At 47.1% G+C, this 26,270-nt stretch overlaps 2 protein-coding genes across 5 annotated transcripts in view; both read right to left on the bottom strand.

The window, feature by feature from the left end:
- Positions 1-347: 347 nt before the first annotated feature.
- On the bottom strand, positions 348-15,226 carry Cspg5 (chondroitin sulfate proteoglycan 5). 2 transcript variants are annotated; one of them, XM_074059033.1, is made up of 5 exons: positions 15,003-15,226; positions 13,246-14,356; positions 9,828-10,016; positions 7,700-7,856; positions 348-862 (listed from the first exon to the last, which is right to left on the bottom strand). In XM_074059033.1, exons 1-5 carry the CDS (start codon positions 15,097-15,099, stop codon positions 701-703), a joined length of 1,716 nt encoding a protein of 571 aa, XP_073915134.1. In that variant the 5' UTR covers positions 15,100-15,226; the 3' UTR covers positions 348-700. The 2 variants fall into 2 exon arrangements, with proteins under 2 accessions (XP_073915134.1, XP_020019243.2); XM_020163654.2 differs by having other exon boundaries at positions 7,781-7,856; positions 15,003-15,220.
- Positions 15,227-21,275: 6,049 nt separating this feature from the next.
- Positions 21,276-26,270, bottom strand: part of Smarcc1 (SWI/SNF related BAF chromatin remodeling complex subunit C1) — a 191,198-nt gene continuing 186,203 nt past the window's right edge. For all 3 annotated transcript variants that reach the window (XM_074060362.1, XM_074060361.1, XM_074060360.1), the window contains exons 27-28: positions 26,066-26,242; positions 21,276-23,734 (exon numbers count right to left, since the gene is read on the bottom strand). In XM_074060362.1, the coding sequence (XP_073916463.1) occupies positions 23,640-23,734; positions 26,066-26,242 (272 nt within the window). In that variant the 3' untranslated portion in view covers positions 21,276-23,639. The remainder of the gene's footprint in view (positions 23,735-26,065; positions 26,243-26,270) is intronic.

Raw genomic sequence — 26,270 nt, forward strand, 5'->3', positions numbered from 1 at the left:
TAAAAGAAAAAAAAGTGATCTCCCTCTTTTTGTACATGCACACATACATGGTCTGTGTCACTGAGGACATGCAAGAAGGTGACTGTGTGCAGGCCAGGGAAAGACCTCATCAGAAACCAACCCTGTTTGAACTGTGACCTTGGACTTCCAGCTTCCCAAACTGTGATAGAATAAATTCCTGTTGTTAAGGCACACCGTCCTGTTTTGTTATGGCAGCTGATGCTGACACACAGACCAATTCTGAGATTTCCAACGGGTTTATATATACTTCTTCAATGAAGGTAAGACTTCAATTAAAACTGAGCACAACAGGTAGGGAGTGGACACCATGACATGAAGAAAATGGATAGCTTTTTAAAAAGTTTTATTTCAAGAACTTTGTATTTTTACTGGTATTCCAAAAAAAGGTGGGTCAAAGTACAAAAAAAAAAAAGGTCAGTTGAATAACAGCGTAGGTTTAGAAATCACAGCAGCAGAAGCAATGTACAGACAGCACAGACAAAACAATCCAATGTATGCAATTCTGTTCAGTTTCTTATTTTAAGTGTCTCCCCCTCCTGTACAAAATACATCAAAGCATGCCATGAGATCAGAAAAGGAAAAAGAGTTTAACAAATGGTTACAAGAAATAGACTCTGTACCAGAGGAGATCACCTTCTTTCCCTACCCCCGCCCCCCATTTCCTCTCTTCTTGCTCTGTTTATGTTAAGTTATTCTGGACACAGTTCACCTCCAAGTCAGCCTGGTCACCTTTGCCACCCTCAAGTTTGGGTGACATGGAGTTCTGGATGTTAAAGGACTCCTCCTCTTTCAGGCAGGACTTCAGGACTTCTTGGATTTTGTGGGGAGCACTAGGATCATCCTGGAAGAGGAAAAAGTTGAGGGGGATGGGGAAGAAGACAATGGGTAGAGTAATCAATCATCTCGAGTTTTCCTACCCGGATGAAAGGAGCACAGCTTAACAAAGGAGAAAAACCTCTAGGACTTAAATGAGCCCAAAGGAACTGAAGTAACAACTTAGCAGCAATCTTTTAGGAACTAATTCTTACAAAAGCAACAGCCAGAGACTCACAGGTAATCAGATCATATATGCCTATAAAACTGGGGCCAGCCACGTTTTCTCTGGACAGAGACTGAGGAGAAAACTGGCTCTTACAATATTTGGCTCAGGTGCCTCAAAAGCCTCATGTTGATGACTCTGCTGTCACAGGAACGTCTTGGTGAGGGAACACAGCTTGTCAGCATAAGCCATGGGTCACCCACAGGACTATGGTCAGATGCACACCTACCCCTCAGCAAGTATATGTCCTCTGACCGAAGGCTAAAGATATGTGAGGCTTCCCCGCTGTCACAACTGTACGTGCTGAAGATGATAACTGAAAAACTACTGCCCCTGTCAAGGTCCCAATGACTTCAGCCATCTTGGTGGCCTGCCAGTCTGTCTCAGACCAGATTCAAGCAGCAAATTCACGACATACTTTTTTTTTTAAACAGAACTGGGGTTTGAACTCAGGGCTTCCACTTGAGCCAAACACGCAGCCCTTCTTTCTTCATTTTTTCAGATAGGGTCTCATGCTTTTGTGCTGGGCTGGTTTCAGACTGCAATCCTACCTGTGCCTCCTAAGTAGCTGGGATTATAGACATGCCTCACCAAGTCCAGCTTGTTTTTTGAGATAAGGTTTCACTAACTTTTACCTGGACTGGCCTTGAACTATGATCATCCAGAGTAACTAGAATCACAGCTGTGCACTACCACACCCAGCCATACCCACTTCTGAGGTACACTTGTGCCCTCCTACAGCCCCAAGACAAACTCCTGAACCTGAGCTGAATTTATACCTTAAAGGTTTTCAGGAAGCCCTCACTAGCACAGTCCTGCGATTTGACATTCTGGGCACTCAGAGGGCTTTTATGGCAAGTCCTACCTGTTAGGACATGAGAAGGGGTCATACCCAGTGTGATTGTGTAGGCCTCAGTTCTTTCGTTGTTGCTCCAAATAGCTGTTGTAAGTACTCAGAACTCAGCTGATCAAAGAGGCAAAGTCATGGGTGGCAAAAAAGTTGGAGAATGTCTCAATCTGACCAGCTATCTCAGACCATTCTTATTCTTCTTATTTTTTTTTTTGTGTTTGGGACTGAGGTTTGAATTCAGAGCTTTGTTCTTGCAAAGCAGGTGCTCCACCTCCAGTCCATTTTACTCTGCTTATTTTGAAGATGGGAGTCTCATGAACTATTTGCCCAGGTTGGCTTTGAACTTCGATCCTCCCTATCTCAACTTCCAAGTAGCTAAGATTACAGGCATGAGCCATGGGCTCCTAGACAGGGTCTTGTTATGTAGCATAGGCTGGCCTCAAACTCATGATCCTCCTGCTTCCACTTCCTGAGTACTGGGATTATAGGTGTGAGCCACCAAGCCTGTATTTTTCTTGCTTTCACCACTTCCAAAATTCAAGATAATAATCGAGTTAAGGATCAGGGCATCCTCCTTAATTAAAACCCTGGGGAGCTCTTGGTCTATTCTGTCTGCTGCTGCATTGACCCCTAACACTAGTAGGTTATAGTAGTGATGGGTTAGAAAGTAAGTAGGATGCTGGGGTGCCAGCGGCCCATGCCTGCAGTCCCAGCTACTCAGAAGGCAGAGATCAGGAGACTCACAGTTCGAACCTATCTTGAAAATTTCCATCACAAAAAAGGGCTGGTGGTGTGGCTCAAGGTGTAGGCCCTGAGTTCAAGCCCCAGTACCACAAAAAAAACCCTCCAAAAACCCCAAAAGAACAAAACAAAACAAAAACAAACAAAAAAACCAAGTAAGTAGGGAAAGTCCCCAGGCTTGCCTTGGACCCTGTACACACAGTATAGTAGTTCAAAAGTTCCATGTGCACAGGAAGCACTGTCACTTGCATTTTGTCCCCAGCTTCACTCAAAGGCCCAGCCTGAGCAGAGATTTGATAGAGTTTTGTAGATTTCAGATATGATTTATAGACAAGGAGGGGATACAAGTTTCCCATTTCCAAAAGAAGAACTTCCTAGGATTCGGAGGCAGATTTCAGGTATGGCAGCTGTGCAAAGCATTCGTGGGTATCTGACATCGACAGTCACTACCCAGAGTGAGTCAGAAGAAACCATGCAGGGACAGAAACTATACGTGCTGAGATGGAAAGACTTCTATGCTACAGTAAGTTATAAAAATTGCCAGGTGTGGTGATGCATACCTCTAATCCCAGCTACTTGAGAGGCAAAGGCAGGAGGATATTGAGATGAGGCTAGCCCAGACAAAGTTAGTTAGCTGCTATGTCAAAAGTGAACTGAAAACAAAAGGGCTGGGGTGTGGCTCAAATGATAAGAACACAAGCATGAGGCCCTGGGTTCAATCTCCAGTACTGGAAAAAAAATTAAGGGGTAGGACATATGTATAGCAAAATCCTATTTATGTTTCAGGTACAGCGTGTGTGTGTGTGTGTCTGTATATGTGTGACTGTATTTCATTTTTTGTGGGTTTTCTGTTTTGGGTACTAGGGATTGAACCCATGGTCTTGTGCATGTTAAACACATGCTGTACCATGAAGCTGCATCTCCATCGTATGTGTATGTTTTATGGAGAGGGAATTAGGATAGGGTAGATGGGTACTTTTTATTGCCTGTGTTTCTGGACATGGAAGCTTCAGTTGAATCATTAATGATCATAGGTAGGAAGGACTTTGAATCACACCAAAGCATGGAAAAGGATGAGGGGGCCTATACTCACCTTCCCCTTCAAGGATAAACTTGCTTTCATGTGTTTCAAGGTACCTCCCCACTAACCCCACATCACATGCTCTTTGTGCCTCATACAGAGGCACAGGAATATCCTTACCATTTGAGAGAAAGTGCATTGAGTGACTCCTTATAGGGTTGTGATGTCACAAAGGGGAAGCCCATATTAAACCTGGCCCTTAAGGCTCATGGGATTTGGACAGATGAAAAAACTTCCCTATGGGCCAAGAGGAGAAACAGATCCTAAAAGTGAGAAACAGTTATCCAAACAAGGCTCTTGGACAAGCTAAAGGCCTCCCACTTGGCTACGTGTCTAAAGCCAAGACAGAGCTCCCTGAGCTCAGTGTTTCTAATGGAATTGAGCCTATTAAACCCAAGGTCACTGCATCCCACAGCAGAAGGCCCATCTGCCTTTGGCTTGGCAGATGTACCTGGTCAGGAGGGAGAGGGACCGACATCTGCGTAAGTCCTGGGAACCACTGTGGACCCTGCTGTTCCCAGAGCTCAGCCAAGCAATATGGACACCTTTGATCCAGGGGTAATGTGGATTCAGAACTGGACCGCCCCCTTGTGTTCAGATGCAAAAGTCTATGGAAAGGAGGCAGCCAGTAGGTGTGTGACCTCACACATGCAAGGCAAAGTCTGGAAAGTAAGAAAGATTTAAATGGGAAAAAAGCACAAAGGGGCCCCATGAAGTCCTAGAAATAAATTGAACTCCTGGAAAGACTGTCAGAGCATGGGAGGACCAAGTCATCTCCCACATTCCCTTGACAGCACTGCCATGAGGAACAACAGTGCAGCTCAGGGCTGGGCAGTCTGCCTGTGGGTTTCAGGTGACTTCATTCGCTTGGTGCACCTGGAGCAGGTCCAGCTTCCTGTACACTCTCCAGCCTCCTTATGTTCCCTTCCAGGATGGGCTGTTCAGCACACAGAAGACTTACACACAGATTCAGCCTGTGGCCCATCAGCTAAGTGCCTCACTCAGGGCAGAGGAACACTGGAGGGGCACTGACACAGAAACCAGCCAGACCCAAAAGCAGCAGATTTTTTTTTTTTTTTTTCAGTCTGAAATCTTTTCATACTGTGGCTGGTAAAGCTTATTGCAATGAGGTAGGAAAATGATCCACTTAATTTACTTGACTTATATAAAAGAAATAACCCCTCTAAAATTTTTAAGGAATATTGATACCAACACTGAACTTAAAGGTAAAGGAGAGAGGAAGGGAGAGGGTAACCAGCAGTTCCTTGTTTCCCTTCTGGCATACAGCAGTGGTCAGAATGGCGGCTGTAGCAATAGGGCTTTGCTTCACAATGAAGTAGCAAGTGTCCTTTTTTTATTTCCACTGGTGGGGATTGAATCTAGGGCCTTGCACTTGATAAACAAGTACTCTACCACTGAGCTATAGCCCCAGTCCAAATGGCAACTGTTTTATCCAGCCCTGTTCATAAGACCTTGACTCTGACTTGTTGGCTGGGTGGAGAGAATTAGATGAAGGCAGAAATTCACCAATGCATTTTTGTGGGGCAGGACAGTCAGCCCTCACTTTACAGAGAGGAGAGGATGATGCCCTTGGGCACAAGCTGAGGGAAGGATGCCAGCTGGGAATGACACTCAAGATCCAAAAGAAGCTAGGAGACTACCACCCCTTGGTCCTGCCCCTTCCCTGAGGAATGCCAACCCCACAGGCCTACTCAGGAAGATTCCACTGTGGCTGACCATGCTCTACTACGTTTCCAAGTCCTGCCACACTCTGGACTCGGTTGGCAGTAGCGTTCATGTGCAGATGCCCCACTCTCCATAAGGCCAGCTCAGCCAAGAGCAGGAGGCTGCTGCACCAGCTCACCCAAACAAGCAACTCCAAGATGAGCTACTTTCTTACCCTCCCTTTGTGAAGGGGCAAGGCATCTATTGCTACAGTGCCAGAAGTGAATGAGTCAGGAACTTTCTTAGGGACCCTTGCACTCTGTCAGGCAGGAACAACTACCATGGACTATAGGAAATCCGTACTGGTCAGACCTGCTGTCCTACATGTACAAGATGGCAGGTCCAAAAGAGGAACCTGTGTAGGCCATGGTTTTCAAGTTATCGATAGATGCAGACTGCACAGTGTGCAACAGGCTGGATGATGGGAAGTAGTATATTGAGATGAGCAAGAAAGAGTCTGTCCTGTCCTCAGGGTGCCCACACTTTTGCACTTTGAGGTTTGATTAATGTGGTTATCCATCTTAAAGCTTATCAGACATCTTCTTTCTTTTTTTTTTTTTTTAATTTTTTGGTGATACTGAGATTTGATCTCAGGGCCTCGTACTTGCTAGGCAGGCCCTCTATCATTTGAATCATGCCCCACCCTTTTTTCTTTAGTTATTTTTGTTTTAATGTCCAGGCCAGCCTGGATCTCCATTCTCTTATTTATGCTTCCCAAGTAGCTAGGATGACAGGTGCATGCCACCACACTCAGCTTTTTTAGAGAGATGGGGGTCTTTTGAGCTTTTTGCCTGGACTGGTCTTGAACCTTGATCCTTCCAATCCCCGCCTCCCAAGTCGCTAGGATTACAGGCTTGAGCCACCATGCCTAGCTCAGACAGACATCTTATTTCTTTAGTTATTATGTAAATCTTGAATTTATTAAAATCTTGTGTATACCAAGTAAAATAACCTGTTTTATATCTTTTATATTAAAGACTTAAAAATTGTCCTAAGTGTACCTCTTTCATTCCATAGTTATTTATTTATTTATATCTATTTATTTGTTTTTGCGGTGCTTGGGTTTGAACTCAAGGTTTTGCGCTTGCTAGGCAAGTACTACACCACTTGAGCCACAGTTGCAGCCCTATTTTTTTATTTATTTTATTTTATTTTTTTATTTTTTGGCAGTACTGGAGTTGAACTCAGGGCCAGCTTGCTGGACAGGTGCTCTACACTTGAGCCACTCCATCAGCCCTTATTCCATATTTAATTTGGCCCTTTTCCTTCTTCCTCCTCCACCAGGACAGGTTTTACTTTTCTAGGGCTTGGTGAATAAAGTCATATTTACTATTATTATCTCTTTCCCCTCTGGGGCTATAGTTTCCCCACTGATAACATATCTAGATCTGTGAAGTCACAGGGAGTCCCACTGGACAGCACTGGTTTAGATTGTTAAGGCCTCAATAAGTTCTGACTCTCAGTCAGAACTGAGAAGTTAGTTCTAACTTCAAATTCTACTTAAACTCCATTGTTCCAGTCAGAAGAGCCTCAGACTAGTTCCCTTATTGGTATAATGATACATTTACCTTGAGGTATAGAGTCTGCATTATGTGTATAATTCTTGGATTTTTGGAGGTGACATAATTTGGGGCTTCTACTTTATTTTCAAAATTCTCTGACAGTACTCAGTATTTTACTGATAAGGCTAGTTCAGTCACTCGTCCAGTATCTTCAGAACATGGTCAGGTGGGACCTTTTACTGGGTTTCAATTGATATTTTATGAGCCCATCCTCCTAAGGACAGAATTACTCCTAGCTTTATGGTCCACCAGCCCTAACAAGTTGTGTATAAGTCTGCCAGTTGTTAGGGTCCTTAAACAGCATCAGGACTGAGGGTTTTTTTCACCTATCCCAATGAAGCAATTGTCATTGGCTTCCATGACCATCAGGAATTCCCCCAGCAAAGAAAAGAGAGAGCCTTTCTAGTTGATATGGAAAGTAAAAGACAATAATCAGATTTCTGTCACATAGATGAAGCTAAAACTCACCACTCAACCTAGAACGAGTTCTCTCCTACCTGTACCTCTGCTTGTCAAAGAGGTGATGCCTCATCAAGTGCTATTCCTACCTTCACTGCCCCACCTGATTGTCCTAAACTGACCTCCTAAGCTGTCTAGAGACATCACAATGTGAAATAACCCAAAGGCCTGGTCCTGGGGCAGAGGCATGCATAAGGGGAGATGTGAAGAAGACAAGTTACCTGACAGACAACGTTATCATAGTGAGCCAAGGCACGGGCATGGGGGGAGGAGATACGGGGAGTGTCGCAAAGTTTCCTTACGTTTGGGTGAGAGCCCTCCGCAATGGTGGAGAGGGAGAAGTTATCGTTGTGGAGCTCAGATGGGGTCCGGAATTTGCTGGTAGGACAGAATAGAGAAGGGAAAATGTAAGTGAAATGATTATGGGCAAATGTAACACCTCAGCTGCATGGGTCAAATACTGCATTTCATCAAATGGTATGGCTTGGAATAAGGTGTACCACAATTTGACGGACCATTAAGAAAAAAAATTCTGTCACTCAAACCATGATCCAATACTTTCTTATCACCTTGGGTTTTATTATACACTTGAAGTAGCTCATTTGGACTTTAGATAAAGCGCTGACAATGATATGAACAGCTATGACCGTGTTTGTGCATGCCAGGCAATTACAACTGCATCAAGACTGCCATCTGGCCAACAGTGATTATAAGATGCCAGCGATTGTGAGACACAATCCAATTTCAGAAATGTTAATATGTGAGGAAAAATATGGATCTTAGAATCAATAAATTGCAGCAGTATCTGTGGTGCACTGAACATATGTAGCATCCTCAGAGCAGTAACCAGGCTCAGGAAAGGAGCCTGCAGAAAAATGAGGGAGCCACCTCTGCAGAAAAAGGGGAGGACCTAGATCGAGGACCTGCCTCTGGCCACAGTTCTTGCTTCTCCACTCCCCTGGCAGTTTTTCCCTCACTCTGATCCCTCCACCCCAGCAGCTGCCCTGACTTAGGTGGTCCCATCTCCCTGCCTTTTGTACTACCACCCCCTTGATGCAGGCATGAGATGAGGAACCAAGGGTCCTGGCCTGTGTCTCTCTATCGTGGTCATGTGCACAGATACACCCCTGCTTGAATGCACAGGCACAATGGAGAGGCCCTTCCAGCCCCATGGCCGTTAGCTAAAAGGCTGCAGAGCGGCTGGTGTCTGCACATTGCATGAGTGTCTACCCAGAGCAGGAGCAACAGATGGTGTTTTGTCTTTTTCCCAGGACCCAGGGAAAGTCCTTTAGTCACATTCTCTGGAGGGAGCCTCAGGCCAGAGGGATTAATGGGCAAGAGGCTCAAAGAGAAGTGGGGCCACTTCTGCATAAATTGTCTCTTGGGTCCCAAGGAAGCAGAGGTCCAGTCTCCTCCTTTTGTGACTCTGGTGACACTTTAAAAAGTGGTAGCTTAGTGGTGAGAATGATCCTCTCACAATGCATAAGGTCACATTGAGTGTTCAAGGCACTGACTTAATCGTCAACATGTGTTGATTTTCACATGTACTTAGGGCACTGGTCTGCTAAAGAAGAGCTGAAATGAGATTCTGTATCCCCATGTGGCCCTTAAAATCCACAGCAGAGGAAGTTCACCTTGCCCCCCCAACCCAATTCTACTCAGGAGAGGTAAACAGAATCTCATTAAGTTTCTTGCACTTCTGTTTGGATCAGAGGTTGACCAGCTTTTTTTTTTTCGTACTGAGATTGAACTCAGGGCCTTATGCTTGCTAGACAGCACTCTATCTCTCAAGCCACTCCATTGGCCCTGATCAGCTTTTTTTTTTTTTTTTTTTTTTTGGTGGTACTGGGGTTTGAACTTAGGACCTCACTCTTGCTAACCAGGCACTGTACCAGCCCTCCTGACCAGCTTTTAAAAGCTCTTTCTTCTCTTTCCTCAGCCTCTCCTGAGGAGGAACTGGTACTGGATGACAGCAGATTTGAGGAGGATGGAGTTACTCCATGCTGATTTTGAGTGAAATTCTCACCACTGGCCATCAAAGACCACGGAACGGGTGCAGTCAGGAAGGGCAGGCAGACCGAGTGCAGGAACTGCTTGGGGATAAGGGCTGGGACATGCTATGTGTACTTTATCTGGGTTGGGATGCTGGGAATGTGGCTGGCTAGCTGCAGTGGGCCACTGGGGCTTCAACTCTCTGCAATTCCAGCACACGCTATATGAATAGATAAGCTTGGGTGAGTCTTCAACATGAACAAAAAGAGAGGGATGGAGAGGAGGTTCTAGAAATCCTCATAACAATATCCCTGGATCAGGGGCCTCCCACAGTGAGGCCGGGTGACAAAGACTCACTTGGTCCTCCGCAGCTTGGTGTTCTCTGTCTTGAGCAGGTAGAGCTTCTTGGCAAAGCACACTGTCATCATGAAGAGCAGGAGCAGCACAAGAGCGGCTGAGCCGATGGCCACGCACATCACCTGGAAGTCTGTGATGATGGACTCACAGCGCATCCCCTTGTGCCAGATGTAGTCCTGTGTGTTGCACCTGCATCAGCAACAGCGTGAGACCGAGGAGACAGAGAGGGCAGCCTCAGCCACAGAGAGGGCCTGGGCCCTGAGCCCAGCACTCATCCCAACAGCCTGCTCCTGTAACTGCCTAGGAGATCCACAATGCCTCCAACTGGACAGCCCTCACAGTCAGTATTCCTATCTTTACAGTCATTCTATGAGGCAAGCCAGGCAGATCTGAGGTCCATGATATACAAGAGGTAACCAAGGCACAGAAAAAGAGTGAACAGCTCTAAGTTACATGACTGTTAAGTGACTGAAGAGGGTTGGGAATCCTAGTCTTCTGTCTTGCAGACTCAAGAAGGACAATCACAGGCCTCTGCCTGCCCTGGCTCTCTCTGGGTGAAAGACAGATGAGGAGAAGACCCAAGAATAAAGCTATGGTGATAAAGCACAAGATCTTCCCTGCACATGAAAGCCTATCTTGCCTGTCTTGCTGCTTCGTATCCCATCTAGTTCATGTGGATAATCAGACACTGAAAAATAAAGATCTTTCAGACAAGGACAAACACAAAGATGGATGTACATTCTCTTCTTATCCTTACAGCCCCCAAAGTTCAGCTCCTAAAGCTTCCTATTACTATGAGAACTGTCATGAAAGCATAGTGAGAATCAACCCTCTGGGTGGGTTTTAGTCCTTTTATTGAGTGACTTTCTCCTGCCCTTGGGGACATTCCCAGGCTCCAACTCTTCCAATGACATTGCTGTTTCCATGGGAACCAGACTGCTTCAAAGAGGAAAGATGTGGAAGGATACAGAGGCAGGCAAAGGAGGGAGGACATGAACCTCAGGGTGAATGACAGACTAGAGAGAGGGGCCCAGAGATGAGGAAATTATGTGCAGAGAATTGGCTGCTCTGCATCCAGAATAGGGTGGGGAGACATGGTTGAGAAGGAATTCTTCTTTGGCTTTCAACTGAACCCCTGCAGTTATGGGGCGGGGCACTATCTGTTTGAGGTTGCCAAGGAATGCAGACCCCTCTAAGTGGGACCCTGTAACCCGGTGTTCTAGAGAAGTTCTGTCACAGCTCTGATCATTTCCCTGCAGTTGTTCAGGGTGACAGAGACAAAGGCACACTGCAGTCTGCAACTAAAGGCTCAGCAGTCTCCTGTGAGTGGAATGCAAAACAGTTTTCAAGCCACGGTCAGATCTGGGTATACACAGCCAGAACAGGAGCCTGGTAGGGAGGTCTGAGTGTGATCCAGGGATGGAGGCTAAGCAAGGGGACTGGAGTGGGCATGTGAAGCCACCCGTTCTGAGGCAGGAACTATAGTGAGCTCATGCACATGCAGCTTAGTGAGGAGGACGGTCTTACTCCTCTAACTTGGGAATTCCCTAAGAGGTCCAGGAGGTTCTGGGTGCTTCTACAGCAAGACAGAGCCAGCAAGGGCTGTAAAGTTTCACACTCTGATGGAAGCTCACTTTGAAGGTGAAAATGCCAGGCCTCCAACAGGATGAAAGATGGTATTTCACATAGATTCCACAGCTCCAGGCTGAACTCATTTCCCCCAAACTAAAGTTTGAAGAGCAAAACCACAGAATTTCCCTATATTTCTAAAGCCCTTACCTGACTGATAAGATCTGATCACCATAATTTCTTTAAAGTACCTACTCTTGGTACTTTACTACAACCAGAACTGTGAGGTCACATCCTATATGAATGACCCTAGTGTCATGACCATTTATAGAAAAGAACTTCATAGAACAGAACTGGAACTCAAGCTTCAATGCCAAGGGCACAACTACTTTCTTTTTCTTTTTCACTCTCTCTCTTTCTTTCTTTTGGCAGTACTGGGTTCAAAGTCAGGGTCTTGTACTTACTAAGCAGACACTGTGCAACTTGAGCAATACCTCCAGCATATTTTTTTGGCAGTACTAGGGTTTGAACTAGGGGTCTCATGCTTGCTAAGCAAGCACTCTACCGATGAAGCAATGCTCCCAGCTCCATTCACTACTTTCTATATGTTATTCTATCAGAACATCAAACCCTAAGAAACTTGTCTTCACAAAGTCCAAAAAGAACAAGAAGCATTGAGAATGACACTCTTAAAGGAGACCCCAGGTAACAGAAGTGCTTCTCCCGGGATCAGTGCACACAAGACTCAGAGGGGTCTGAGTGCTGTGCTTCAGTGCCTATAAAGAACCACATGTATCATCTGTGACTTGTGACTCTTCTAGAATAAGGCAGTGAGCTCTCAAGTAGGTAAGTACCTCTCTGTAATGCTAGTAATCACTGATGTGGTGTGGGATGGTGGCTGTAGGCTATGTCCTCAGAGATACCTAAATTCTCTGAATCTTTGAGAGCATAATGGATTTGGTATCCAAAGAAGACAAGTATCAGTTGAGGGAGAGAGAGAAAAAAAAAAAAAAAAGCCACCATCAAGTCAAGAAAGATTCCCCACTGCAAGGCTTTGGGCTGGCTCCCAGTGTTGTCTTTTTGACTTTACAGGCCTACATCTGCTTCATGGAAATTGGGCCCTTATACATGTTTGGAGGGAACACTCAGCAGCTCTTCTCCTCCAGAGCAGGTTTCCAGGCCAGTCCTCTTTACTAGTACAGCCAGCGCTCTCCAGCAAAAACCGCTCACAGTCCCAAAAAAGCCCTCTTTCCAAAACCCTCAGAGAAGTCCCTTCACTTTGCCTTTAAAATTGAGTGGTTTGGGTGGGACACACAAATGTTTTGAGGACTTCTTTTTTATTTTTATTTATTTTTGTTTTTTATTGTTTTTTGTTCAAACTGGAGTTTGAACTCAGGGCCTACACCTTGAGCCACTCCACCAGCCCTACATTTGTGATGTTTTTTTCTGTGAGGGTTTCTTGAACTATTTGCCTGGACTGGCTTCAAACTGCGATCCTCCTTGATCTCTGCCTCCTGAGTAGCTAGGATTATAGGCATGAGCCACCAGCATCTGGCTACAAAATCTTATTCCTGAAGAAAATCTCCTGGTGATGAGACAGGGTCTTGTTATGTAGCCCAGGCTGGCCTGAAGCTAATGATCCTCCCGCCTTTATCTCCCCTGTGCCGGGATTATAGATGTGTATCACCATACTTGGCTCTGAGTGAATCTTTCTTGACCTTGGAATCCTTTGAATGTACAACTGCTTGGAAGTTGTGCCTCCACATCTCCCTCTTGGCTGAGTCTACCCATCTATACTCTTTATGTGCTCTACTACAAGCCCCTGTCCACTTGCCTGCCACATCCTTACCTGCAGAAGGCCCCTATGTTCTCCACCAGGTAACACTGGCCGCCGTTGTGACAGTAACTTGGGAACAGGTCGCACACTGACCGGCAAGAGCCATTATGCCGCACAAAGCCACTGCGACACTCAGTGCCATTTTCACTTGAGGCCAGATCCCTGCCTGGTTCTCCTGGGCGGGGCCTGAGGGCTATGCTGCTGCCAGGAACCATCCCTAGAGTATGTTGTGGAGGGATAGCATGCCACTGACTGGTGGGCTGGCCTGTTCCAGGCCCCATACCAGGCTTCTTAGAGGGCAGAAGAAGGTCATTTTCATCTTCCAGGTCTCCACCTCCCACTGCATCCTTGTCATCATCATCTTCCTCCTCCTCTTCCTCCAAGTCATCATAGAAAGATGTGGTAGGGTAAAAATCAGATTCATCAAAGGGGGTGAAGTCATCATATAAGTCAAGGAGGCTCCAGGAAGGGGTCTCTCCCTCAGTATCAGGGTGGTTCTCTGAGGTTCCAGGTGATCCTGGGAAGTTCCCCAGGTCTGCACCATGACCCTCACCATCTAGTCCTTCAAAGTAGTCGATGTCGATTATATCTGAGGCCAGCTGGGGCTCTAGTGTGCCTTTAAGGGGGTAAGTGGGCTCTGGCTCTTGAGGGTCAGGTGTGCTGCCTCCCAGGTTCAGCCAAACCTCCAAGGGGCTTTCCTTGGGGAGTTCAGAGCCTGAGTTCAGCTTGTCATCAATAATAGGGGAGGGTGGTCCGCTGGCTTCAGTAGCCTCAGGAGTGGCAGGTGGCATTGTAGACTGCCCTAGGGCATCATCAGGAGCCTGAAGTGTAGCGGGAAGGGCCTGGGCATCACCACTGCCGGCCTCTGCGGTCACTCCACCCAGACCTGGGCTGTCTGCCTCTAGCCAGGCGGTGCCCGTCACTGCAGCAGATGCCTCCAGTACCTCCTCTGGCCCGACCCCATGACCCACAGCGGTCACCTCGCTGCCAGTAGCTGTCCACGAGGTCTCATCTTCCCCAGTCACTGGCAGGCCAGCCTCCTCCCGCGTGTAGTTGGCACGAGGCTCCCATGCCAGGCCGCTCTTCAGCTCCTCGGCCTCAATCGCGCTGCCCGACTCGCGCGCTGTGGGCGGAAGGGCAAGGGCGGGGCGTCAAGGTGGCGCAGGGCTGGGGTGTGTGTGTGTGATCCCAACCCGCCCAGCTATGGCTCGCTCCCTTAGACGAGGATCCCCTCTAGGATGTTGCTTCAGTGTTTCTCAGGGCCACGCCCCACTCTTTAAGTCCCGCCCCCAAGCCCGCCTCCCAAGCCAGGGGAATGCACCCTGCTCAAGGTTTCCCGTTCCCGCCCACCACCGACTTGCACCCACAGTCTGAGAGGCTAGGCCAGGGCTGCCTCTAACTCGCTCCCATCCTGAACTCTTACCCTCAGGGCTCCGCCCCATTTCAAGGCCCCGCCCCAAAGTCTCACTGTAGGGCCCCGCCCCCGTGGAAGGCCCCGCCCCCACCCCAGGACATTTCATCCCCCACCCCAGCCCGCCCGGTGTTGGCGCGCCGGAGTCCGGGCTGCCCTCCACCAGTCTGCCCACCCCACCCAGGAGCCCCCCTTCTCTCGCGCCCCTTCCCCCACCCGGATCCCGGGTGGCGGGCCAGGCGGTGCCCCGCCCCCTTGCCACAGCTCGTGGACTCCACCTGTACCTGAAGCCAGAGGGACCCCGGCCCGAGGAGGTGGTGCGAGGGTTACTGGGGTCCCGGTCTCAGTCGGTACCTACCCGGAACGGCCCCGGCAGTCAGGATCAGCGTGGTCCCCAGAAGCAGAAGCAGTGGCGGCGGCCCCCGGCCCGGGCCCCCGCCCCCGGCACGGCCCATGGTGCGGTGCCCCGGCCGCTGTCTGCGGTCCGCCCGGCTGGCTGCACCCTCGGCTTGCTCGGCCGCCGCGCCTCCCGCCTGTGCTGCGGCCGCCTTAGCCCACCGTGGGCAGCGCGAGCAGCCGCATGCCGCCGCCGCCGCCGTCCGCCGCTGTCCCCCGCGCGCGGCGCCTCCCCGCCTCCCGCGCCGCCGCTGCTGCCGCGGCGCTCAGCGCCGCCCCCACCCCGCCCGCCCCGCCGCACGTAGCGCTGACGCCGGCCCCTCTCAGGCCGCCTGCCTGGGGTGCAGACAGACCCCTCGCTCGGGACGCGGAGACAAACGGACGTGGAGCGCGCGGGGGCAGGCGCAGAGCGCCGCGCGCTGCGATAGTAGACAGGTGCACAGGCGGGAGTCCCACGGGGCGGGGCTGCGATCCTGCCCTCCCGGTCAAGAGCTCATCTGGGCCGGGGACCCCGGAGGAACCCACCCGCCACGCAAGGAGCACGGAGGCGGGGACGTTGCGGGCTCAGACACCCGCAGGCTCGGGGCGAGGCCCGGAAGGGCTGCAGGGTGCGAAAGCCTGAACCCCCAAAGTGGAAACGACCATGCCTCCGGGGCGCACAGAGACACCCGGGTTTCTGTGCCAACCCGGTGTTCCGGGAAGGGAAGGTTCCCAGGGAGGTCTCCAGGTCTCCACGAGGTTGGGCGTATGTTGGCATAGCCTGGCAAGGGGGCGAATACGACGGCTCAGGCTCTAATCGGATCAGACCTAATCCGTCTGCAGCCAAAGCCACTAGCTCAGATCTCTCACAGCCAGGTCCGACGAACGCATCATGCAGCACGGGGCAATGAGTAAGACCCTTCCTAGGCTTCACCTTCCAAGCCTTCTTGGGATAGCATGGGGAGCGACCTTTAATTGGGATCCCTTTCTACCTTCCCGGGATGCATCGTTCCCCGGGTGTCCTGGGCCACAAAAGCTCAAGTTCCTGGGTAAACCAAGATCACTGCCCAGGCACACGCAGATGAAGGGCCAGACATTAATCTGGGTGTGTGTGGGGGAACCCGTTCACTCCGGAAGCCCTTTAGTGGGGAGGCAGAGCTGCATGCAGGCTAGTCACCTTTATTTCCCCCAAAACCGACAGTCTGCTTCTTTATGTGTTATTGACTCAAGGACATGGTGCTGAGAGATGCTCTCATTTGTGATAGACGAAATAGGTGACCAAGATGGACATTCCATCTCCTAATCTCTTATGTGTCTCCTGGTGGGGCTGCCTTGGTTCAAAGATTCAGTATGCCAGAACAGCTGCAGGCTACTTGCCCAGCCTAGTGTTCCCTCTCCTCCAGACAAGGCAAACTTCCCAGGGTAGAAAAGCTCATTTTCGATCACCCTACCTCGGCGAGGCCAGCTCACCAGGTCCGGACTGTTAAGACACTTCCTGATCAGTGTTAGGCAAGGAGGTAGGCTTTGTAGAAGGCATCAGTAAAGGAATGCCAGCTATTCACACCTGCCCTAGAACCTGAGTCTGGATCTTTTGGCAAAAGTAGTTTTCTGTGGCTCTTTCCATGGTGTCAAACTGTATTCAGGGACAGTGAAATACCAGTGTGAAATACATGCTGGTCTAAACAGAGAGCCAGGTAGGGTTTTGGCCTTATCTTTAACCCTGTTTCCCTTGTCTACACTTTACCTGTGTCACCTTGTAGTATATATAGTCTCTCTGCTTTTGTCTCCTGCATTCTTGGGTGGTGGTTGTCCAAAGTGGATGTTGGTGGATGGGCCTACCTCCTCTCCTTCCTACAGTCTGTATAAGGTATCAGGGATAGATCCCTCCATGTCCGAGACATGGTGTGAAGAGCGGGCCTTCTCCCACTCACGTTAAAATTCTATCTTCTCTACCTTGTGTTTCCCATCTTTAATGTATTTTGTTAACTATTCTTTTAAATTCAATTTTCATTCAGTAAAACAAACATATGGCACAAAATATTGAAATCTCCTTCATCCATCTTCCTTCCTTCTCTGGAGACAAATTCTGTTACCACTTTCTTCAGTTGGGTTTTTTTTTGGGGCGGGTAGGGGTATTGAGGATTGAACTCATGGCCTTGAGCATTGGAGAAAGTGCTGTGCCAACGAGCTACACTTCCAGCTTCAATTTGGGATTTCAAGTCAACCGTTGCCATTCTGTTTCATTCTAATCCTCCCAGGAGATATCAACAGCAGTTCCAGGATTGTTGGCTGGGTGACACCCACAAAATGGAGGAATAAGCTCATTTATGCGGTGTGTGATGGGAAGAATTTGGAGATCAGTCTCCTTAGTCTCATATATGAAAATGTTTGGCAACCACAGTGTCAAGTGAAGGTTTTATATATATATATATAATTTTATTTTTTCTTGGCAGAAGGGCTTGGGGAGGCTAAAGAGACAAAGGATGCAGGGAATGGAGAATGAGAGACTGATCATTCTCTATAGCTTACACCCATATCCCTTCCTCCATTTACAGTACACACATGTGGGCATCAGTGATGTGTTCAGCAATGGTTTCTTCATGTGTTTCCTACTGGGTTTGGCAACTTACCTCCAGAGCGAAGGCAGGCACAAGGACCATTGCTATGGCTGCTGCCTGCATCCCTGCGGATGGAAAGGCACTGTCTTCACCAGGAAGCTCCTGTGCAGAGCAGAAGCTGCTCCAATTGCCACAGAGGCAAACCAGTTTGCATAGTCTGGACAGGAAATCATTTTCTGGCTTGTAGGTCTTCAGTTTTAACCACTCACGCATTGAGATTTTCACTTATTTCCTAATGTTTGAATTTGTCTTATTTTTCAACTATGCAACAAATGTCTTATCGGTTCGATCTATAAACTAACAGATAGCAATATTGCCCACAATCATGCTAAAGAAGTGGTAAGGCTCAGACATGAAGATCCTGATTTCAAACCCTTTACCCTTTTTTTTTGTGGTGGGATTGGGGTTTGAAGTCAGGGCTTTGCACTTGCTAAATAGGCGCTCTACCACTTGAGCCACACCCTCTAGTCCATTTTTGCTTTGGTTAGTTTTGGAGATGAGGTCTTGTAACTAATTGCCCAGGCTGGACTTGGAACTGCAATTCTCCCAATTTCAGCCTCTGAAGTAACTAGCATTATAGGCATGAGTCACCAACATCTGGCAATATTGTTTCTTAATCTCACAAGGGGAATCAGGATGCAGAGGTAGGGCATCAATAGAAGCTCCATTCCCACCTCCCTGACATCTCCCTCCTTTTACTTGGGCATTGAGAGTTAATGCTATGATTTCTTTAACAGGAACAAGACCAGATTCAAGGTCCTAAGGACAATCAGCTCTGTGACCACTTCTGGCTACAAGCTGCTGGCAATAGGCCTACTTATACCATTCCCAGGAAGAAGGCAAGGGCTAGGTGGTCTGAAGCCTGAGTTCTTTGTGCTGACTAGTCTCCTCATTGCAGGCAACTCTGGGTTTTTGAACAAGGGCTATCATATCAGAAAAGGATTATCCCAACCTGGGGTGGTCATCTTGTCCAGGCAGTGGGTTTGCCATCAGATTAGAAAAGCCTCTTGAATTTCTACCCCTAATTCCAATGTCAACCCAACTGGGAGAAAGCTTCCTAGACAAACCAACACTGACAGCCACAACTAGACTGTTTACAGAGGACAGTCACTGCCTCAGTAAGGGGACCTAAAAGCATCTCAGGGATCCTGTAGCTACTGCAGAATAAGCTCACTGGAGTAAGGGATCAATCTTGATGGCCATGGGAAACCTGTCAGTGTCAAGGACAATCCACAGAAAACAAAGGGACTATTACCATCCCTGACTGCTTTTTAACTCCTTCTACAAGACCAGCTGGTAGCAAGGGCATGTAGATGGTAGGTTGCCAGAGTGGGAGGCCTTTTTCCTTTGTCATTGTCAGTAAGTGGTAGTCACTGCACTGTATTAAGGCATGGCTATTCTGCTAAGGTCTGCAAAAATTATACCTTCAGGGCAGGTTCTAGTTATTTCCCTGGAAGCATAAGGCTGCTGCCAGAATCACTCACCTGGCTGTTCTCCATGGAGTTGGAAGGGCATGGAAAGGCCTCGAGTAACAGTGCTAGTAATGATAGCTCAAATTCTGTAAGGCAGATCAGGAGGAGGAGGGACCAGAAAAGGACCTCTTAACCCTTGGGATCCCTGTAAGAATCAGAATAGGGCAGGTTGGTACCAGAGAGTTTGCTATAATTGGTTCTGGAGCCTCTGGGTTGACTCATTGAATTTTCTCCCTTTAGCAATCCTTTATGTGTGTCAGTCTTTCCTCAATGCTGTCCCAAGTTTAAGATAAAAATAATAACCAGAGTGAAAATGAGCCTCAGGGAATAAAGTTGAATATGGGATGTTCATAAGGAAATCCAACATTGAGAGTCCTGGGCTTGAAAGAGGGCAGCACTTCCTCCACTAGCATACATTTGCCTCCCATTCTGAATGATGACCTCTTTAGGTGGCGGTAATCTGCCAGGTGCTGGTGGTTCACACCTGTAATCCTAGTTACCCAGGAGGCAGAGATCGGGAGTATTGTGGTTTGAAGCCAGCCTGGGCAAATAGTTCCGGAGAGCCTATATTGAAAAAACCCTTCACAAAAAAGGTCTGGTGGAGTGGCTCAACATGTAGGCTCTGAGTTCAAGCCCCAGCACTTAAGAAAAACAAAAAAGGGGAATAATCCATTGATAGTAATCAAGGTACTTCAAGAGTTTCTAGGAAGAAACCTCTTCAATGTGAGCAATAGAACACACTCCTGGAACAACAGAAAGCAGGGGTTTTATGATAACCAGAGGCAGAGTTCTCATGAGCTAGAATTGTGTAACCAGATGGAAGGATGCCCTGGTTATTCACATGGAGGAGTCCTTGGAATGAATGGTCAACCAGTCAGGATACCATACCACCATGACAAAAATTATGATTATGGGAGATCACCCACCGGGTTGTCTCCAGGAAGCACCTAAACACCTATTTTTTTTTCCTTAATTTTTGAGACACAATCTCACAACGTGGTTCATGTTGGCTTAGAATTCACAATCCCACTTCAGCCACTCAGCCTATCACATGGCTATATGCTACCATAACTGGCCTCAAGAAACTTGATTACATTGTTTCACTTCATGAAGATCTTGCATTATTTGAAATGTTAATATTTATTATTAAGTATGTATGGCTTGGTATCTTCTACCCCGCTGGAACATAAGTGGCCTGTGACTTCACTGTAGGCAAAGTTCAATGCCTGGCACATAACAGGATCTCAAATGTTGTTTAGATGTAAGGTCTCACAGTGGGACCTATAGAGAACTTGCTGTACTACACACCCTACTTAACCAGCTGCGTCAGTATCCTCTGGGAATTTGTTAAAAATGCAAGACAATGGAACTCACTTCAGACCCACTAAGTCAGCAGCTGAGAACAGAACCCAGCAGCTTGTATGTTACTGGTGATCCTACTCTACAGTTTGAAAATTACTATTGTTAATTAACTTTGGGGAATTACCCCACACTAAAGATCTGAGCAGCCTATGGAAGACTGGTTGAGTGCATATGTTGTTATGCTCTAAAAATAACTCATACTCAAGTTTATAAACTGGTCTTTAATAAGTGTGGCTTAAGGATTAACTTCCTTGACCCTCTAGAAAGTACACGAACTACGTAAGAACCAGTTTTAGTTCTTTACTAGAGGCACCCTTTTGTGAGGAGCTGGGTGTTCATTTCATGGCAGAGAATCCTCTTCTTTTGCTTCACTGGATTCACAATCATCTTCAAAAATAAAAAGGTTTCTTTCTGCATAGGGCTTGCACCTATGGATGCTCAAAATCTGTCCTTGGAGTATGTTAAATTCACAGAACCTTCTGCCCTCAAGGAGTGCTTCCATCTTGGGGGTGTCTAAACTGCATCTTGATAAAAATTCTCCAGCTCATTAAGCAAGACTACTGCTCCCGTTAGAGACACCAGGTGGTGGATACTCTTTCTGGAGAACTTCCATTCATCTTTCTTCACTTTGACCAAGTAAGTAACAGTGGGTGAGACACACTCAGCTGCATTTTCCTGAAGCATGACAAAGGTCGGTGAGGTGGTCTGAGTCATGGATGAAGGTGACCAGGTGGGGCAGAACATCTAGGTTCTTTATGTGATATAAAATGAAATTGTGTATGAATGCAGAGAATGGAACTGGAATCCAGAAATGGTATTTCATTTATTCAACAAAACAGAGGGAGATTAAGCCACTTTCATCCATCTTCTCCAATCTCTCAAAACTCTCTCCCCTCATTTTTTTCAAAATAACACACAGAGAAATGTGTTTGTACAAAAACCACGTATTATTCCCCACCTCCCCACCCCCACAAAATTGTGTGGTTGTATTACAGGAATGAAACCAGATTAAAGACATGAAAAGAAAAAGTCATTACTTATGCTAAAACATAACAATGTTGAATTCAGGTATTGTGTAGATTACCAGCATTGTAAAAATATTCCCACCTGGATCTCTTAAATTTGAAAGTGATCAGATTAAAGACCTGAGGTTACAAGGGACCACAGTATGAACCAGAATTCCATTCTCCTTCTAGGACTCCAGGGGAAAAGGTGAGCATTTGGAGTGAGTTTGCTTTGGGAGAGGCTGGAGGGAAGTAGGGAAAACCCTGGCCATTGTCAAAAGGCACTGGGGTCTTTTTGAGGCAAATGCATCAGAAGTAAACTCCAGTAGGAAAAAAAGCTCATTTCCATTTCTACCCCAAGAGTCCAGAACACACAAAAGAAACAAGGTGTCCTTGGTTCCAGTATTCTAGTATTCTGTAAGTGATCAGGGCCACCAGGTTAGAGGCCAACCTGAGGGTTTGAAAGGCAAATTAATTGTGGTTTTATTTTTAGCTTTCTGATATTAAGGGAAAAAGTTCCCTAACACCCTCTTATATGTAAAGCTTTAGAAAACATAGAAAAAGATACCCAAAAGATGTCCTACCTCGCATTCTAAATAATGAAACTGCCACTGAGAATGGGAAGTGAAGAAGCCAGGCGCTTTGGAAACCAAGCTCTGCCCCAAACACCTTTTCACTACTCATGGAAGGATGGGAGGGAGGAAAGAAAGATGGAGGGATGGGAGGGAGGAAAGAAAGACAAGACAAAACCAAGAACTCTCAAATCACTCATTGGCAGGGATAGATATGGGCTCAAATTAAGGCATTTTTGTGGCTCTTCCTCTGGAGTGGCATCACACCCTCTTAGCCTGAGCACCCCAAATGCTAACGCATGCTGCTCTGGAGCCACGTGAGGTCGTTGGTACCCTCAGCATGTCCTGGACAACCCTGTGACAGATGGAATGTGAGATCTCAGAAAGGGAAGGGAGAAGGTATGAAAGGCTGATGACCCTGCCCGCTTTTCCAATCCCATCCTGAACCCAAAGTACCGATTCTAGAAACTCCATTCACCCTGGCTGCTGCAAGAGGTAGTTTAGGGACTTACACCCCCAGCCATCCTAACCAAGTTCCATGAGCTAAAATGTTTAGCATTATCTACTTACTTTTTTTTTTTAAGGGTTTTTTCCTTTTCCTTTTTTTTTTTTAAAGAGGGAGGGGGGAAAAAGCATCCATACAAAGCAAGTAAACAGTAGGCTAGATTCATGGGGGGAGGGCCCGCTGCCCTAGACCCCTTTAACTTTCCTGGCCAGTAGGGAACTAAGGAATGCTTCCCCAAATTCCAACCCTCAAAGCTCACACTGCCCTCAGAAAAACAAAACACCAACTTCCAATCCAGCAAATCATCTACACAGAAAACCAAAACCAGTGGACCTGGGGAAGAAGTGGATTTGTTCTAATGTTTGTGCTATCCTCTACCACGTTAGAGTTACTAGTTAAAGTGGTATGTTTTGCCAGGCAGGATGGAGGCCTTCACAATCCTCACCAGGGAATAAAATCAATGGGGGCACCCCCTCCTTCCCCTCTATTAATTTTGGTGCATTTATGCATGACAAGTCTTAGGAAACTTCACCAGCAGCACCATTCTTAGCTCAGATAAGCAGAATAAGGTCACTTATAATGCCTTAAGGTGTGTCCCCTGTGGCTATCTCTTTCTGCCTATCACTATTTCTTTTGGTTCCTGTTAACTTAGGATGCTCTTCTTTGAAATCGTCATAACAACAGGGAAAAAGAAAGTAATTATACAGGATTATCCATAGAGGCATAAGACAAAGCAAAAAACTTCAGGAGAGAAAAAGTGATAAAGACATGGAACACCAATGTTGACAGTACCTGAAGATAAACTGCCAACACCTGCCACACCAGGAAAGGGGAGATGGAGGTTATTTTTAGGATGGCTAGAGCACACTGTCACCACAAGCTCCCCCCACTGAGTGTCAGCTGAGGATCTAACACAAAAGATGTCAGAGCATGGAGAGGGTGGCAAGAGGAGTCGGGAGACTTAGGACACATGCTTGGGATGTGAGAAGAAAAGTCCTGAAAGAAACCCAAGAAATCTGAGACACACAAGTCCTGTCATCCCCACTCCAGCTTGTGGTGGGCGTGGAGGCTCCCTGCATCTTTCAGGCTAAGGAGTGGCCGAAGCTGGTGGGCCTGGAGCAGGAGGCGGTGGGACCCCATCTGCAGGTGGCGGTGGTGGCTGCTGCTGAGGTGGAGGAGGATCTGCAAATACATCCAAGGTACTCGTCATTGCTGGAAACACAGAGGCTTTGCAAAGAGGCCATTCAGTGAAAAAGAACAGAGGAAGTTAATTTGTGTAGGCAAGCAACGTGGCCTATCAGACACTGCTGCCGGTGAGGTGTATGTGGTTTAATCCACACCCATCATCCAGTCGCTGCTCATGTTCTTAGCTTAACCCAAGAAGCGCAGATTGGGAGATTCCTAAACTCCTCTAAGGCCCACTCCTTCCAAGAATTACTCCAGACCCTTTGAAACCTACTTGTATTTTGATTTTATTGTATTCTAATGGTTCTCCTTACTAATTTTATTTCTTCAATTTTATAATAAGCTACTTCCTGGGCAAGTTCTGTGTCTTTTATTTTTCTTTCTTCCACAGTGTGTAGTCTAGCTAGGCACAAAATAGACTATCAGTAACTTTTTGCTTATTAACTGTTTCTACAAGGGCCAGAGAACTTCACTGAGGCAGCTGCTGCCAAGCTGAAAGTCTTGAGAGGTCCTCACAGCTCCTGAACTGCAGTCCTTGGATTTTTGGCAAAACTAGGTCAGGTCCTGAAGGGAACAATTAGTAAGAGTGTGTGGAGTTCTTTCCTATTTCAACTTTAGCTGCTTTAGTGTACAAAGGAACCCTAGAGATTATTTTATCCAGGGATTTAAAAGCCTCAAGATCTTGAAAGAGATGAAAACATATGAAACAAACAATTAAAGTAAAGCTGTGCTCATGAGTCAATTCACCCAACCAAGAGGTTTTTATCAAACCTAAAGCCCAGTGATTTAAATCCCTTGTGTTATCTTTCAGTGGAGGAAACCAAGGTGTGACGAGGGGAAGCAATTTGTGAGCATGGCCTTCCCAGTACCTGAGTGTCATGGTAGCAGTTCAGAATTCCAAAAGCCTCCTTGATGACAGAGTACCATTTAGGATGGAATCCTAAAGTCACAAACTGCGAGAGACCAGCTAGATATAACAGTGACATGATCTCTGCACTAGAGATGGCAAAATGGTGAATTCCCTTGGAAGGCCAGTTTCTTTGCCTGGAAGGTGGCTTGCCAAGCATTTTCTTGACAAGGAAAAGAGGTACCCACTGTACCATAATCTCTCACCACTGGCTTGAGGGATATCATTTTTTTCCCTACAGGCATGATGCTATATACTCAGCTAAACCATGCCTTTCTTCCACGCATCTACAGTGTCCGAGCTCCTGGGAATCCAGTGGGGAATGTCCACAAAGCCTCTCTTACTGCCCTGGCAGTCTCCCAGAGAACTACAGCGCATTCAAGGCACTTTGTAGTCTCCTATACCTTTTAGTAAATGTCACCCAACTTTTCATATGTTTTCCCGGGCTAGAGGTATGGCTCAAGTAATAGAACCTCTGCCTTGCAGGCATGAAATCTTGAATTCAAACTCCAGTACTGCATTAGTGTGTGTTAGGGGGCTGTTTTCCCAACAAAAGCTCTTGCAGGCTAGGGAATCTTATTTCTTATTCTTTTTGACTTGACTGGAAGCTAAGTTCTTGCTACATATGTGAATTTCTAAATAAACAGACATGGCTATGGTTCTGGTCAATACTACTGGATACACTGCAGGATCCTTCTCACTGAGCTGGTCTACAGATGTAAAGGGCAGACCAGAGCCCCTGAAGCAACACTGTTAAGGCCAGGGCTGGGGCAGAGTTAGGGCTTACTGGAGAAATGACCTGGCCTCTGCACACAGTGTCAGACAGATTCTGCTGAGCAGCACCAGTGTTGCATCCACTAAGTTGGTCTTGGGGACTTCCCAGTATTCCTTTCTAAACACAGCCCCTGAATACTCCCCACCTTAGTCTATAAAGTTGCTACCAATATGCCAAGAATATCTACAAGAAATACAGTTGTTATTTTTGCTCTAAAGTGGCTTCTATTTTTTTTTTTTTTGTTCTTAATTTTTACTGTAGTGCCGGGGTTTGAACCCGGTCTTTGATTGAGCCAAGCTCCCAGCCTTACTATTTTTTTTCTTTATACTCATCACTTTGAACCTTGTATGCATAAAGGCTCCTGTAGAGAAAATAAGCCGTGTCTATGCATATCTGCTGATTTAAATGAGACAGATTTAAACAGAAGTGGGACAGGAATGCCTTACCGGCCTCCCCCAAGTCCTCAGTGCTGAGGTGCAGCTTGACTATATGGAAGGATTTCACACTTGTCAAGGGTGCTGAAAAGCAGAGACCAAAAACTGATCCTCTGGAACCCATTGTAACATACTGTACTGTCCACAGACCTGCCATACGGCACCCCCGGCCATTCAACGGGGGTAATGTGTCTTTCCACTATGCTACTTACACATGCCATTTGGTGCTGCAAGGGGTACCCGGGGTCCTAAGATGTTTCCGGGCATTGGAGGCATACCAGGAGGGGCAGGGCCACTTCCAGTGGGATGAACATTGGCTGTGATGGTGGGAATCATGCGGCCTGGCATGGGCTGCCCCGGCATCATGGAACCTGGACCTGGTATCTGGCCTGTGGAGGGAGATTTAAATATACAAGG

This window comes from Castor canadensis, chromosome 17 (assembly GCF_047511655.1).
Source record: "Castor canadensis chromosome 17, mCasCan1.hap1v2, whole genome shotgun sequence".
Lineage (NCBI taxonomy): Eukaryota > Metazoa > Chordata > Mammalia > Rodentia > Castoridae > Castor > Castor canadensis.

Coding starts and splice junctions, on each gene's coding strand:
- Cspg5 (XM_074059033.1), bottom strand. CDS start 15,099: ATGGGCCGTGCCGGGGGCGGGGGCCCGGGCCGGGGGCCGCCGCCACTG. Junction 14,357..15,002: donor GACTGCCGGGGCCGTTCCGG/GTAGGTACCGAC, acceptor TTCCGCCCACAG/CGCGCGAGTCGGGCAGCGCG. Junction 863..7,699: donor ATGATAACGTTGTCTGTCAG/GTAACTTGTCTT, acceptor TTCCTCTTCCAG/GATGATCCTAGTGCTCCCCA.